A 14,784-nucleotide genomic window follows, 5' to 3' on the forward strand; every position below is an offset into this window, starting at 1 on the left:
CTCTCTTGTAATACAGCAATTCGTCCCAGAGTTTGCCAGCAGGGGTATTCAGCCCTATTTTTTAAAGCCTCATTCATACTATAGGAACTGTGACTGTGTAGCCAGGGGACTGTGGAAGTTATTTTGTATTTGTTTTTGTTTTTGGTAGGGAACTCCATTCTCTAACCTGCTTAAATCATAAAATTGTTGTGAGGGTGGAATGAAATAATAGATATTAAACTGTATGAAGTACTATACAGTAATTTACCCTTCAGCCTTTCCAGCAGCCCCATCTAAGTAGAGAGTCCTCTTGTGAAATTCTAGTATACACTGATTTACTTCTGTTAATCTTTTTAGTTGAACAAGAGAATTTTGAGCAAGTGTTCTTGAATTGTAAATTACTCCAATTTGAGATAATAGGGTTAGTAACATTAAAAAAGATGTTTTGTATTTTGTATTTTAGTGTATTTTTATTTTAGATCAAGGTGTAGTTAATTTTTAAGAATGGCATTGGAATTTTTTTTAGGAAAATTCTAAAAAGTTATAATAAGTAATGGCAAATGGATACTAATTGTACAATATCAATTATCTAGGTCATTGACTTTGCTTTAATTTCATTGGTTTATATTAGTGGTCTTAAAAGATATTTGTAAGGCCTTTCATACTTTGGTTTCTGTCTTGCTTTATTCCTAAAATCTTAAATACATTCATAAAGTTCATTTTTAATAAGGGTTCAGTATATAACTCTGAGGATACGTAAAGCAGTGAGCTCACAGGAGAGAGCAAAAGAGGCAGAAGTCCCTGCTCTCATGCAGTTTACATTTCAGTATACTGAATACAGCCACAAACAGTATAAGTAAATCATGTGTTATTTGGTAATGGGACAATGAGAAAAAATAAAGGGAATGGAGGTTGTGATTTTAAACAAGTAATTAGCAAAGGCCTTATTGAGAATCTGCATCTAGACAACAACTGAAGGAGATGAGGGAGGGAACTGTCTTCCTCTTGACAGCCTGGGGAAGATTGTGCTAGCCAATACAAAGGCCCTGAGGTGGTGATGTGCAGCATCAACAGTAAGGAGGTCAATGTGATTAAACTGGAGAGAGAGAGAGAGAGAGAGAGAGTGTGTGTGTGTGTGTGTATTTGGGAGTGCTTTACAGTCCATTTTGCATTTTGAGGCCTTTACCTCTCCCTGAAATAGGAAGTCATTGAGGTTTTGAGGAGAATACTAATACCAGAGCTTTCAAAAACCCATCCTTGGAAATTGCACAGAAAATACTGTATAAATAAAGGGTATAATTAGATACCATTATTCCTCTACTGAAATGCAAGTTTTTATAATCAGGCAAATAAAAAAATTTGCTGCCAATAAATACTTATATAAGGAAAAATGTATTAGAAAACTTCACAGAAGTTTTTTTAGTTTAAAGGATCTGGTAAATGTGGGAAAATAGGTTTATTTTTAAGAGTTAACTAGTATAGCTTTTTAATATGGAGGGTGATGTGTTTATGACAGGATCTCTAACAGTAAATTATGGTGTCATAATTAGGATTGTATTGCTCTTGGTAACACAGTGGTAAAGGAGATGAACTGAGACATCTAACTCTTATTTTTTACCTCAAGAATATTTACTTAAGCAATAATAATTTAGTATAATGAGTACGGGATAAGAAAAAAAAGTGCTGGAAGTAGTTCATCTTTCGGGTGAAGTAACCATGTAACTATAAACAATTTATGGTAAGCATATTTTTTTCAATTCCATCAAGTGTTGATAATAATTTTTTAGGTTCTAAATTACCTAGTTTTGCCTGAGTAGAAGTGTAGTGTTTAATTTAGTATATGTGCTGCCGAAGCGAGCACTGTAGTGTTTAATTTAGACTTCATCCTGGAACATCTCTTTATCAGTGATAGGTCCTTGAGTGCATTTACTTTCCTGCTTCTGACTCTCCTCATCCCCTCTTTTTCTATGTTGAATGAGTCAGCAGTTTTGTCCTTCTGTTTCTCTTATTTTTAATCTCCTACATACTTTCTATATAGGAATCTAGTGTAGATTATTTTAGTTGACTAAATTAGATTAATTTGGAAGAGTTATTATTAAAATCATTTTGAACAATGAGCTTTTCTGCTGGTTTTGCTTATACCAGACAATTGATACTTAACTTGGTTTCAGAGCTCTTTACAACCTGTATTTCCTTTTAATTAGATAGCCTACTGTTCTGCCTAGAATATTTTATTTACTGTCTCCCAAATAATACATACTTGATCATCTCTAAGTCCATACGTAATGTGTATGTAAGGTATAGTATGTCCCAAGCTTTTCTGTCTCCATTTCTGCTAATGCAATATCATCTTCTTCAAAATCCTTTTTGTTGTCTTCTTCACCTATCCACGTTCTACTTCTATTTCAGGATCAAATTCATATTCAGACTTCTCTGTAAAGCCTGTTCTGTCTACTTGAGCCTGTTTTTTCTTCCTCTGAATTTTTACAGAAGTAATCATTGGCAGTTGATCATAAAGTTTTATTGTTAGCTTCAAACTGGTACATAACTGTTATTAGTCAAGGGTCTCCACAGAAACAGAACAATAGGATACACACATTTATAAAAAATTTATTACAAGGAATTGGTTCATGTGATCATGGAGGCTGACAAATTCCAAGATCCTCCATCTTGGCAAGTTGGGAGACCCAGGAGAACTGAGGGAATGGTGTAGTTCCATTTTGAAGACTGGCGGGCTTGAGACCTTAGGAAGAGCTGATATTTTGTTTGAGCCTGAAGGTAGGAAGAAGCTGATGGCCCAGTTTGAAGGCAGTTAGGCAAAAGGAATTCTCTTAGTATTTATTTTGCTGCACATTCATGTACCTGTCTTGCCAGTTAGTAGATAAGCAATGTGAGGCCAGGGACTATGTGTCATATTTGCTTGCTTACCACCCATACTCCTTGTATGGTACAAGGACTTAGATGTAGTAGGTACATCTACATACTTTATTAAAACCATAACGTTTTAGAGCTAGAAAGGGCCTTTGAGGTTCTCTTGTTTTAAGGGTTGGGGAGTCAAGAACAGCTTTAAATTAGGAAAATTAGTAATATACTCCTTTCCTTGGTGATTGGAAGAGTAAACCAAGGTAATGTAATATGTATGAAAAGTGAAGTGTCTGATTACTTAAAACTTTTTTTTGGCTTAGAGCATGAATCAAAATAGTTTACAAAGTTCTTTTTTTTTTTTTTTAATTTTATTTATTTATGATAGTCACAGAGAGAGAGAGAGAGAGAGGCAGAGACATAGGCAGAGGGAGAAGCAGGCTCCATGCACCGGGAACCCGACATGGGATTCGATCCCGGGTCTCCAGGATCGCGCCCTGGGCCAAAGGCAGGCGCCAAACCGCTGCGCCACCCAGGGATCCCTACAAAGTTCTTTAATGTGATAAATTAGACAATAATTCTGAGTGGAGATTTCACTTTTTTCCTTCTCTTATTCATATTCACACGTATGTCCAAAATGTCCATGTTCACATTCATGTCCAGCTTTGAGGTTATATCAATATTTCCTCAAAGCATATTATTATCTGATCTATTAAATTTGCCAATTTGTATAGAATATTCCAGTTAGGTATTCAAACATAAGGCATCATAATCAAGTGGTAATTTTAGCTTTTGGACATGCCTATATTGAAACTGGAGGTTGAGGTTATATAAGTTGCAGTTACAGTATCTAAACATTAAAGTACTTTAATTTGAACTCAAACCCTCTTCTTTAGAAGTCTTCAATTATGGGAACTGGTATTGATTATTTTCAAATGTTTTTGTTTAATTTTTTTCCTTCTAGATTTTCTTGTAATCACATCTTAAAGCCTTCAAGATGGTACTAGCAGACCTTGGAAGAAAAATAACATCAGCATTACGCTCATTGAGCAATGCCACCATTATCAATGAAGAGGTATGTAAAAATGTGTGAAAGATATGTGATTGCACATCATTACTAGCACTGGGGAGATAAATTTTTAGTAATCTCTACATTTATATTTGTTTGGATGTAGATTTAATAACTAGGTAAAAACTTAAAACTTGATAAAACTAGTGTTTTTTATTGAGTTGACCATGTTACTGTTTAGCTTTCTATAAAGAATTATGAAAAGGGAAACAAAAAAAAAGCCCTGAATCTTAACTAACATGTAAAAATGACATAAATTTTATGTTCTGAAAATGCCTTAGATATGGAGATATACTTTTTCTTTCTCTCTTGACATAGGCCTAAAATGCCAGTGTCCTGCTTCTTACTTTTTGAGTAGGCATGTGTAGGCATCACACATTTTTCTCCTTCACTTTTATTTAGCACTCTCATAAAGGCTAGTATCTTCATGTTGTCTACTTTGATTCATTTTCTCTGAAATCTTCACTCAGTTTTGTTTTGTTTAGATTTTGTAAGCTGACTCCTTATATGGTATCTGAAATACTCTTCCTCCTGGCTTTCTTGTTTTAAATTTAAAATATTTCTTTCTGGGCAGCCCGGTGGCTCAGCAGTTTAGCGCCGCCTTCAGCCCAGGGCGTGATCCTGGAGACCTGGGATCGAGTCCTACGTCGGGCTCCCTGCATGGAGCCTGCTTCTCCCTCTGTCTGTGTCTCTGCCTCCCTCCCTCTCTCTCTCTCTCTCTCTCTCTCTCTCCCTCTCTCCCTCCTGTCTGTGTATTCTCATGAATAAATAAATTAAATCTTTAAAAAATATATATATATATACATATATATTTCTTTCTGAAAAAAATAAAATATTTCTTTGTCATTTTCCCCCCAAAATCTAGTATCTTAATGATTTGTCAATTGAAAAAGTTGAGAGTCCACAAGTATACTTTATATTTTGTGGTTCTAATAGGATAGTACTGTAACTGGTTTTAGAAGACCTTGTTTAGCAACCCACTTAGTAGCTTGTAATAGAAATTTGGGCAAGTCAACTTGGGATTTCTTAATGTATAAAATTAGAAAATAGACTACCTTACAAGATGGTTTTAAGGATCAAATGAAATAATAGTTAAAAGTACTTTCTAGGGACATCTGGGTGGCTCAATTGGTTAAGCATCTGACTCTTGATTTCAGCTCAGGTCATGATGTTAAGGTCATGAGATTAAGCCCTGTGTCAGGCTCTATGCTGGGTGTGGGGCCTGCTTGGGATTCTCTCCCTCTGCCCTCCCCACTCTTCTCTCTCTCTCTCTCTAAGGAAAAAAAAAAAGTACTTTCTAACTTGGAGGTCTGGAAAAAAAATTTTTTTTTTAATTAAAAAAATGTTATTCCAGTGTAGTTAACATACAGTGCTATATTAATTTCAGGTGTACAGTACAGTGATTCAACAGTTCTGTGCATTACTTAGTGCTTACTGAAAAAAATAATGCAGAATTTGTATCAATATTTTTAACAAGCTAAAGGAATTTAATAATTTGGGACCATCTTTGAGTTCAGTTAGTCCAGCCTCTCAGTTAACAGCAAAAGAAAAGTCAGTTTCACACGTTTATTTATCAGAAGAACCAGGATTAGTATCTTTTTTTCTAATTCCCTATCCAGGGCTTTTTCTAATAATTATTATTAATTGATAAATCGTAGCTTAAGCCATTGTATAGTCTTTGGAATTCAGGATAAATAAAACAACGGCTTTCCAAACAGTTTTTTCCTATTGTATAACCTTTATGCTGTTTATGTTTATATTAGAGAAAAAAGAAACCAGGGAGAAGAACTTGGTGGGAAGTAGAGTAATAGCTGTTGCTTGAATTGGCAACTTCTCTGCTCTTAGTACTGTGCTGCTAGGGAATTAATAAGAAGAAATCCCTCTAATGAAAAATCAGTTTTTGTCAGACCCCTTTAAGGAGAGATAGATCTGATAAACTTCTGTAGCATGTATGAAGTGAGTTGAAGATGGAAATTATTCAAGAAATATTCCAGGGCCTACATTTTTTTTTTTTTTTAAGATTTTATTTTTGAGTAACCTCAATACCCAGTGTGGGACTTGAACTCATAACCTAGAGATCAAGATTCACATGCTATTACTGACTGAGCCAGCCAGGTACCTGAGGGCCTACATTTTGCAGACTTTTTGCTGGCACCAGGGATACAGCAGTGACAAAACAGACTAAAATCCCTGCCGTCATGGAGCTTACAATTTAATGTGTAAATACTTACTTACATGAGCAACAGAAGCCTCATTTTTTTTTTTTTTTTTTTTTTTTTAAGACTTTATGACCTTTTAACCAAAGTCCCGGGGCACCTGGGTGGCTCAGTGGTTGAGCATCTGCCTTTGGCTCAGGGCATGATCCTGGGGGGAGCCTGCCCTCCCCTCTGCTTATGTCTCTGCCTCTCTATCTGCATCTCTCATGAATAAATAAATAAAATCTTTAAAAAAAAAAACACCAAAGTACCTTATAACTCAGCAAATATGTGATGATAGTTATTAAGGGAGGATAGTTTTCTTTTCAACTTTGTTCTTCTGCTCCTGCTCTGAGTGGAAATAGTAAGACTGCTAGGTCAGACCAGGTCATTTTCTTTTGTTAATTTTCTCCTGGTAGTCAAATTAAGCAGATATTGTGAATATAAAGTGCTGTGTATCAGCAACAGAAGGTGTTCAATGGTAACATCCATTGTGTAATAACTTTCTTTGGCTTGCATATTGCCTTTACTGTTGTCACTTCAATATAGGAATAAAATTGTGATAATACATGGTTAAATAAAACTGAGTGTAAGATCTTATTTTGATAAAACGATTAGACATTTGATAAGATTACCTCTCTGAGGCTAATTGAAAAAATTTTTTCTCTAGCAGTGTAGTATTGTTTTTATTAAGCTATGGTAGTATATGATGACTGATCAGCCATTATTTTTATACAATCGAAATGATACACTGGGAGTGTTGAATTTTTATGTATTTATTTGCAGGTATTAAATGCCATGCTAAAAGAAGTATGTACAGCATTACTGGAAGCAGATGTTAATATTAAACTAGTGAAGCAACTAAGAGAAAATGTAAAGTAAGTTAAATTAACCAGGTAAAAAACAGGCAAACTAAACTTAGTTTACTGGGATGAAGAGCTAATTAGAAAAGTCTGCTATATCATGAAAGTTTCTGCTATACAGCATTTGAAAAGAATAGAACTCATGTTGCACGACTGTGTTTATATAGTATATTTCCATAATGATGTTTCAAAGAATAAACTACATGTGGCTTTCATTTAATTATGGATTTCTTTCCATTTTACTACTCTTTTATTTGGATGGATTTAATCATATGCAGTATAGTGTTTTAATATAAAAGCCTTTTAACAGTTCTTCATAGAAAAGTACCTTTTTATCCTCTTCAGGTCTAAAGTGACATTAATCAGCCTCCTTCATTATTGGAGAATTGTATTCATTCTTGTTCTCTTTATGGCTTTTCTGTCCATATTTGAATGAATAAATACTATGTGTCATTTCAGTTATTGTATTCTTTGGGAGAGGTACTGACTGGGGCAGGGCACGTAGAGTAACACAGGCACCTTAATTAACTGCTTGAATCCTAGCCCTTGTCATGTTCAGGCCATTTCTCCTTTTCGTACTGTTAGACTGGGTAATAAATACCTAACTACTAGCATTTAAACATTTACAACTAGAGAAAGTAATCCTATTTTTTTGCTGTGTGTAAAGATGCATAAAATACATATGCTGTAAAAATAAAATTAATACTTTGCAGTGATACAAGGACAAATTAATATTTAGTCTTTCAAAAGAAAGCCTTGAAAACTTAAAACTAACCAAGGTCTTACGTCTAATATTTCATGGTAAATTCTTTATATGCACCTCAATCAGAAGACTATTAGTGTGAATGATCGAATATTTTTACATTCTTTGGAGCAGAAACGTTTTTTCAGAGTGTCTTAACCGGCTTTTCTCTCTCCCACCCACAAAAACCATCACTACAAAGGTCTGCTATTGATCTTGAAGAGATGGCATCTGGTCTTAACAAAAGAAAAATGATTCAGCATGCTGTGTTTAAAGAACTGGTGAAGGTAAAAGTATATCAGGATTGTGCTATGATTCTCTGTAGACTCCAGTGAGTAAAAATACACTAGTCCTGCAACAGGAATACTATTTCAGAATACTTTTTTACATTTTTATAGAATATGCATCTGTATTAAAAAATATTAATTGAAGGGTTATAAACTTTTCCTAAAGGGCCTATTTTTATTATAGACTTTTCTGAATACAAAGTTCTGAATATAGATATGATAGGCCAGTACTACTCCCATAAAAATTCCCAAAGCCAGTTTACAAAAGTAAAACTTCACTACAGATGAATTATTATCGAAGGGCCTACCTTGAGTTTATTCTCTTTAATATCAGGTTTTGCTTTTTGAAGGTTCTAATTTGTACAGAAAGTCATTCTTGACAAGTGTTCTTTCCTGAACTGTTTGTTCATTGTGTACAGAATTTCCTTTGAAAAGACCAAATACCCTGATTCTTGCCTAGATTATGAGCAACTAGTGAAATTTTATTTTGCAAGTAGTAAGTAGAGCCTATTGCCTTGTATCCCTTAGAACTGATATTGCTGCTGGGTCATGAAAATTGTGGTGGAAATATTAGCTTTAAAAAATATGTATGAGTCCAATGGTAAGGGAAAAAAAGGGAAGGAACTAAAAAAATTTTTTGTAGGGCAACATGTCTGCTAGTAGTCTACTGGTATTTTTCCATTTATTGTGTGAATAGTTTACTCCTTTGGTTTCAGCAGAGCTGATTGATACTTTGAAAAAGTCTAGTATCTCAGATGGTTATGTCATTTAATGTAGTCTTGTAGAGTACTTAATAAAAAAAGAAATAAAGACCTAAAAGAGGTCAGAGAATTTATCTAGTCATACTTCTCAGTTTGCAGTTGAGAAAAATTAAATAGCTAGTTAGTGGCAGAGATAGGTCTGATCTGCAAACTCCTTGTAGGACTCCTCACGTTATTTCCAGTTTGCTTTTCATGTAGCCCCTGATCAGCGCAGGATGAGTGAAAATTTCTATTTTTAGGGTTTGGCACCTATAGGCAATTCTGGTGCATTAACTGCTTTGTTAAGAAGCATTTATTGATTACCTGCTTTATTCTAGGCAATTTACTGAGTGCCTGCTTTATTATATGCTGCTGATAGCAGAGATAAATTAGACTGGTCCCTTTACTCAGAAGCATATGGTCTAGAGCAGTAATGTGCAAAAGCAAGGTTAAAACTTTTCATAATAATACTAAGACATTATTTGCCTTTCCTGCCTTTTTTATTGTTTGATATTTGCACTAATGATGCAAAAGCAATGGTGGGCAAAACTCCCTAGCATGAATCAAGACAGTAGTACCAAACTGCACTAGGAGACATTGTACTCTTTACTACTACACCCTTGCAGGGGGAAAAAAAAAAAGCCAGTTTTACTTAAGAACGCCCTTGATGGAGCAGAAGTTATTAGTTGTATTAAATCTTAACCCTTGAGTATACATGTCTACGATTTTGTGGGATGAAACAAGAAGTATATAGAATGCTTTTTTGTTGCATATTGAAATTTGATGGTTGTCTTGAGGAAGGCACATATGTGCTTATTTGATTGCAAGCTGAGCTAGCTGCTTCTTTTATAGAACACCATATTTATGTGAACAAACAGATAATCTGTGTTATTCAGACTTGAATAAGATCTTCAAGTAAAGTGAGCCTGTCACTTTAAGGCAAATAATAGTATTGTGGCCAGTGATAAAATTTGAGCTTTCCAGTGAAAACTAGAGACTTGTATCTCCACCATGAGTTTGACAAGATCCCAAAACATTTCTGATGAGATCAGTATTGATAAATAATTTTTTTGATGTTTAGTGAAATGTGTGAGTGACTAATATATGATGTCATAAAATCATGCACCAGCATAAGATCCATTCAAAGTGCAAGATAGAATAACAGATTTTAATGTAATGAAATATGAAAGTTTATATGGTTTCAGATTCTATATTGCGACTAATCTTAAAAACTACTATAATTACAAAGGAGTCCTGGACACCTGGGTGGCTCAGTTGGTAGAAGCATCTGCCTTTGATTCAGGTCATGATCTCAGGGTCCTGGGATTGAGCCCCACACCAGGCTCCCTGCTCAGCGGGGAGTCTGTTTCTCCCTCTGCCTCTCCTCACAGCTTATGTTCTCTCTCTCAAATAAATAAATAGAATCTTTAAAAAAAAATACAGAAGGAAAGGCGTCCTGAAACTGAAAAGTACTGCTGTTCTAGAGTGCAGAAGGAATAAGAGTTAGGTTTGTAAAATAGTCACTAAAATACAGAAGTTCCGAATTTAGGTTCATAGAGAGGTGAGTCCTTCTGCTGTAAGATACTGAGAATGGAGGTGAATGTAGGGTAGCATGAATGTTCTGAAAGGATCTAAGGGAGGGAGAGTGGATTTATGTTTAAGATAGATTTTGCCTATTTCAGAAGTTTCCTTAAGGCTAAGCCTGCGCCTTGGAAAGAGATGACGAAATGTGTTCTCTTTTCCTCCCTTCTCATGGCTTTCCTTGAAATTCAGTTATAATACGGACTATGTGATCTTTATGGTATGGTCTGTCATGAGCTCTAAAAACTTTCTCTTAAGGACTGGATAGTTTAGGCTTTGTGGGCCATATGATTTCTGTTGCAGCTACCTAGCTCTGCTGTTGTAGTATAGAAGTAGTAAATGAATGGGCATGGCTATGTTGCATAAAAACTTTATTCATATGTAGTTTGCTGGTCTCTGGTTTAGGACATTAACTGCAATTATGGCTTTATTATCATGTGGAGATATGTGCTGTCTGCTCTAAACAACTGACTTGCAAATGAATTATTTTTTTAAAATGAACTTTAAAAAGGCTTCATGCTTATTAGTTTGTGGGCTGTCCATATACAAACCTTAATTTCCTACTGACTCATGGAATTGGTGGTTATTTTTTACTAGCCCTCTAAATATAGTAACTTTATAGAATAGTAGGTCTTTGGCATTGGAGAACTTGACATCTGACTGACCTGGAAAGTCTTTCACATGTAATTTGTAATTTTGCTCATACATAAACATTCATTGAACATGAAGATAGGTATTGTCCCAGGGTGGTAGCAGCTAGCCCCATGTAGTTATTGAGCACTTATAATGTGGCTATACACATTATACATTGAGATGTGCTATAAGTATAAAATAGATACCAAATTTGAAGACTTGATATGGGAAAAGGGAATATAAAATATCTCATTTTTAAATGTAGGTTACATGTTGAAATGATAACATTTTAATATACTGGGTTAAATAAAGTATTAAAAATAACATGACTTATTTTCACTTTCTTTTTTTTTATTTTCACTTTCTTTAATGTCATTACTAAAACTTTAAAAGTTCATAGAGTGGTCTGCACATACATTTTTATATTTCTGCAGTGCTGATGTGGATTGCTCCTCTCAAACTTGGTCTCACTATTCACACTCCAGCTTGTTCTAAAAAATGTCTTGAGACCCTTCTCTGAATTAGGTTTGGGAGTATAGGCTTGCTTATGACTTTGCAATACATTATTTTATATTCTTACATTTCACTGTGTGTGTTCAAAGGGAAATAGTAAACATGTAGTAGAATGGTAGGATTATGGTGGTCTTTTATACTAAAATGTCTTTAAATTATTTTTACAATTTAGAAGTTGTGGAGAAAGGGGTTTTGAATGTAAGCATATGTTAACCTGATTTTATTTTTATTTTATTTTTGGTACATAGCTTGTAGACCCTGGAGTTAAAGCATGGACACCGACTAAAGGAAAACAGAATGTGATCATGTTTGTTGGATTGCAAGGGAGTGGTAAAACAACAACATGTTCAAAGGTAAATTATACTTAGTTTTAAAAAAAATCGTAGAGAAGATATGTTTGTATAAATCAAATTATATGTTAAAGCCAGGGTAGTATTGTTGTTTTACAGTTTTGTGTTTTTCAATATATCTGTTATGTTTTTGTAATAGCTTTTTTTACAATAAAAAGAAAGAATCCCAGAGTCTCCCTTGTGATTGTTTTTTGTAAGAATGGCAGACTTTTACATAATTGTGCTATTTCTTTTACCAAAGAGATTGTTTCTGTCCTTTAAAGAAGTGAGCATATGATTTTTGGAGAAGAGAACATGGAAAGCTTACCTTATCTCCTGTGGTTCAAGGCTCCCTTTTTCCAGTGTCCTGCCCAACATAATCCAGATCTTCATTTGCATATCCTTTTACTAATTTTTAATTCGTTATACCATCTCTTTCTCCAGAATTGGGTGCCACAAGCTTCTTACCAGATTTTGTTTCACAAGCCTCAACTATGTTATAACCTAGAAAAAAAGAGAAAAAGATAATTTCTTAGAGGGTTATGTTATTGTTTCTTTTTACTTAATTAACATGAATATTATACATTTTTCACTATGGTCATGTATTGCTTGATCATTTTATATCCTTTGAATGTTACTAGATGGCAGTTAGCTCTCAAGCTTTTTAACATATTTGCTGTATTCAAAAATGTAATACTGGGAGCACCTGGGTGGTTCAATTGGTTAAGTCGCCGACTCTTGATTTTGGCTCAGGTCGTAAGATTGAGACTTTTGTCAGGCCCTGCCCTGGGCATGGAGCTTGCTTAAGATTCTCTCTCTCTCTCCCCACCATCCCCCTGCATGTGCACTCTCTCTCTCTCTCTAAAAAAAAAAAAAAAAAAAAAAAAAAAAGTAATGAGAGGTGTGTAACTTTAACTTGAATCTAGGAAAATACTATTTTTTCCTAGGAATATTCTTCAGCCATTAAATACCATTTTTATGTGAACAAACAGATAATCTGTGTAATTCAGACTTGAATAAGATTTTCAAGTAAAGTGAGCCTGTCACTTTAAGGCAAATAATAAATATTGTGGCCAGTGATAAAATTTGAGCTTTCCAGTGAAAACTAGAAACTTGTATCTCCACCACGAGTTTGACAAGATCCAAAAACATTTACACACTCACACGGGAATATTATTCAGCCATTAAAAAGAATGAAATCTTGCCATTTGCTACAACATGGAGTATTATGCTGAGTCAAATAAGTCAGAGAAAGACAAATACCATATAATTTCATTCATATATGGAATTTAAGAAACCAGATGAGCAAAAGGGATAAAAAAGACACAAACCAAGAAACAGATTCTTAACTATAGAGAATAACCTGGTTGTTCTATCAGAGAAGTGGGGGCGGGGGAGGGGATGGGTCAAACAAGTGATGGGGATTAAGGAGGGCACTTGCTGTAATGAGTACCAGGTGATGTATTAAAATATTGAATCACTATATGTTACACCTGAAACTAGTGTAATACTATTTGTTAACTAATTAGAATTCAAGTAAAAACTTAAAACAGTGTAATAATAATTACTTTCAGGAGAATGTGAGTTTATTTTAATCTTTAAGTAATAAAGGTAAACAAACAATTATGTGCATAATAATTTGTAGTTATTAATGTTGTATTTTTAAAATATTTCTTTCCCAGTTAGCATATTATTACCAGAGGAAAGGTTGGAAGACCTGTTTGATATGTGCAGACACATTCAGAGCAGGTAATGTGTTGAAATTTGAAAACTTCTCTGTAATTTTTATTTTTAAGTTTGAGGACTCATTAACTCTTTATCTTATAGGAGCTTTTGACCAACTAAAACAGAATGCTACCAAAGCAAGAATTCCATTCTATGGAAGGTGGGTTTCCGGTTTTTATTTTGATACGTATTTATGTGTCTCATCTTGTCTCAGTTTTTATTTTAGGCTGTCTGGTCACATTTTAATATCTACTTAGAAGTTTAAACCTTTCTGGAACAAAGTGGGGTATAATTAATAAAGTGTTCTCTTTTATTATTATAACATGACTCTTCTGATCCAGCCTGATATATCAGAGTGGATGTTGTTTAGTTTATAATCTGCCTATACTTTTCATCCTGCTTTGTATGCTTCTCTATTCTTATTTATTTCTTTTCTTCCTTCCTTCCTTTCTTTCCTTTTCTTTTTTTTTCTTTCCTTTCCTTTCCTTTTCTTCTTTCTTGATTTTGTCTATTTATTCATGAGAGACACAGAAGGAGAGAGGCAGACATAGGCAGAGGGAGAAACAGGCTCCATGCAGGGAGCCTGATGTGGGACTCAATCCCTGGACTCCGGGATCACGCCCTCAGCTGAAGGCAGATGATCAACCACTGAGCCACCCAGGCGTCCCTTATTGTTTCTTTTAAGACCTATCTGAAGCATTCCTTGATAAAACACACGGGTGAATTCCATACTATTTTTTTTTGTAAATAATTTTAGAAAGTTTGATCATCCTAAAAAAGCTTATAATGTATAATTATCTCAGGTAGAGATCATTGCTTTCTTTTATTTGATATAGTAGTTCAGTTAAGTAATTTATATGTTAGAATGATTAATGAAAAGAATTGAGTCTATATTGAATTTAGGACTTTTTGGGAGGATAACATTTTCTTAACATTATTCATATAAATGGTTTCTTAGTAAGGTAAAGAAGCTAAAATTTGAGGTAATTTAATGAATGGTATCATTTTGTTAGTCATGCTTTCTACTTTTTGGGTGGCGAGAAATGCTAATGAACTTTTGGCTTACCATATATTCTTTATTTAAATTTTTTTTCTTTTACTTTTTTATGATTTCATTTCTTTTTTTTAAAAGAATTTATTTATTCATGGGAGACAGGTGCAGAGACATAGGCAGAGGGAGAAGCAGGCTCCCCACAGGGAGCCTGATGTGGGACTTGATTCTAGGACCCCAGGATCACGACCTGAGCCAAAGGCAGACACTCAACC

General features: G+C 34.4%; 2 protein-coding genes across 5 annotated transcripts in view; one reads left to right on the plus strand and one right to left on the minus strand.

Annotated features, from left to right (window-relative positions):
• Positions 1-14,784, minus strand: part of LOC140639822 (uncharacterized) — a 77,939-nt gene that overhangs the window by 39,694 nt on the left and 23,461 nt on the right. Inside the window, exon 2 of the mRNA XM_072838257.1 lies at positions 12,122-12,297. The gene's annotated coding sequence lies outside the window, so the exon portion shown is untranslated. The remainder of the gene's footprint in view (positions 1-12,121; positions 12,298-14,784) is intronic.
• Positions 1-14,784, plus strand: part of LOC140639820 (signal recognition particle subunit SRP54) — a 60,993-nt gene that overhangs the window by 5,816 nt on the left and 40,393 nt on the right. For 3 of the 4 annotated variants that reach the window (XM_072838249.1, XM_072838253.1, XM_072838248.1), the window contains 6 exons: positions 3,806-3,916; positions 6,892-6,983; positions 7,913-7,997; positions 11,713-11,817; positions 13,476-13,542; positions 13,621-13,678. In XM_072838249.1, the coding sequence (XP_072694350.1) occupies positions 3,839-3,916; positions 6,892-6,983; positions 7,913-7,997; positions 11,713-11,817; positions 13,476-13,542; positions 13,621-13,678 (485 nt within the window). In that variant the 5' untranslated portion in view covers positions 3,806-3,838. Of the gene's footprint in view, positions 1-1,563; positions 1,718-3,805; positions 3,917-6,891; positions 6,984-7,912; positions 7,998-11,712; positions 11,818-13,475; positions 13,543-13,620; positions 13,679-14,784 lie in introns of those variants that run through there. The other variant, XM_072838250.1, reaches the window with a different exon arrangement.

This window comes from Canis lupus, chromosome 9, assembly GCF_048164855.1.
Source record: "Canis lupus baileyi chromosome 9, mCanLup2.hap1, whole genome shotgun sequence".
Taxonomy (NCBI): domain Eukaryota; kingdom Metazoa; phylum Chordata; class Mammalia; order Carnivora; family Canidae; genus Canis; species Canis lupus.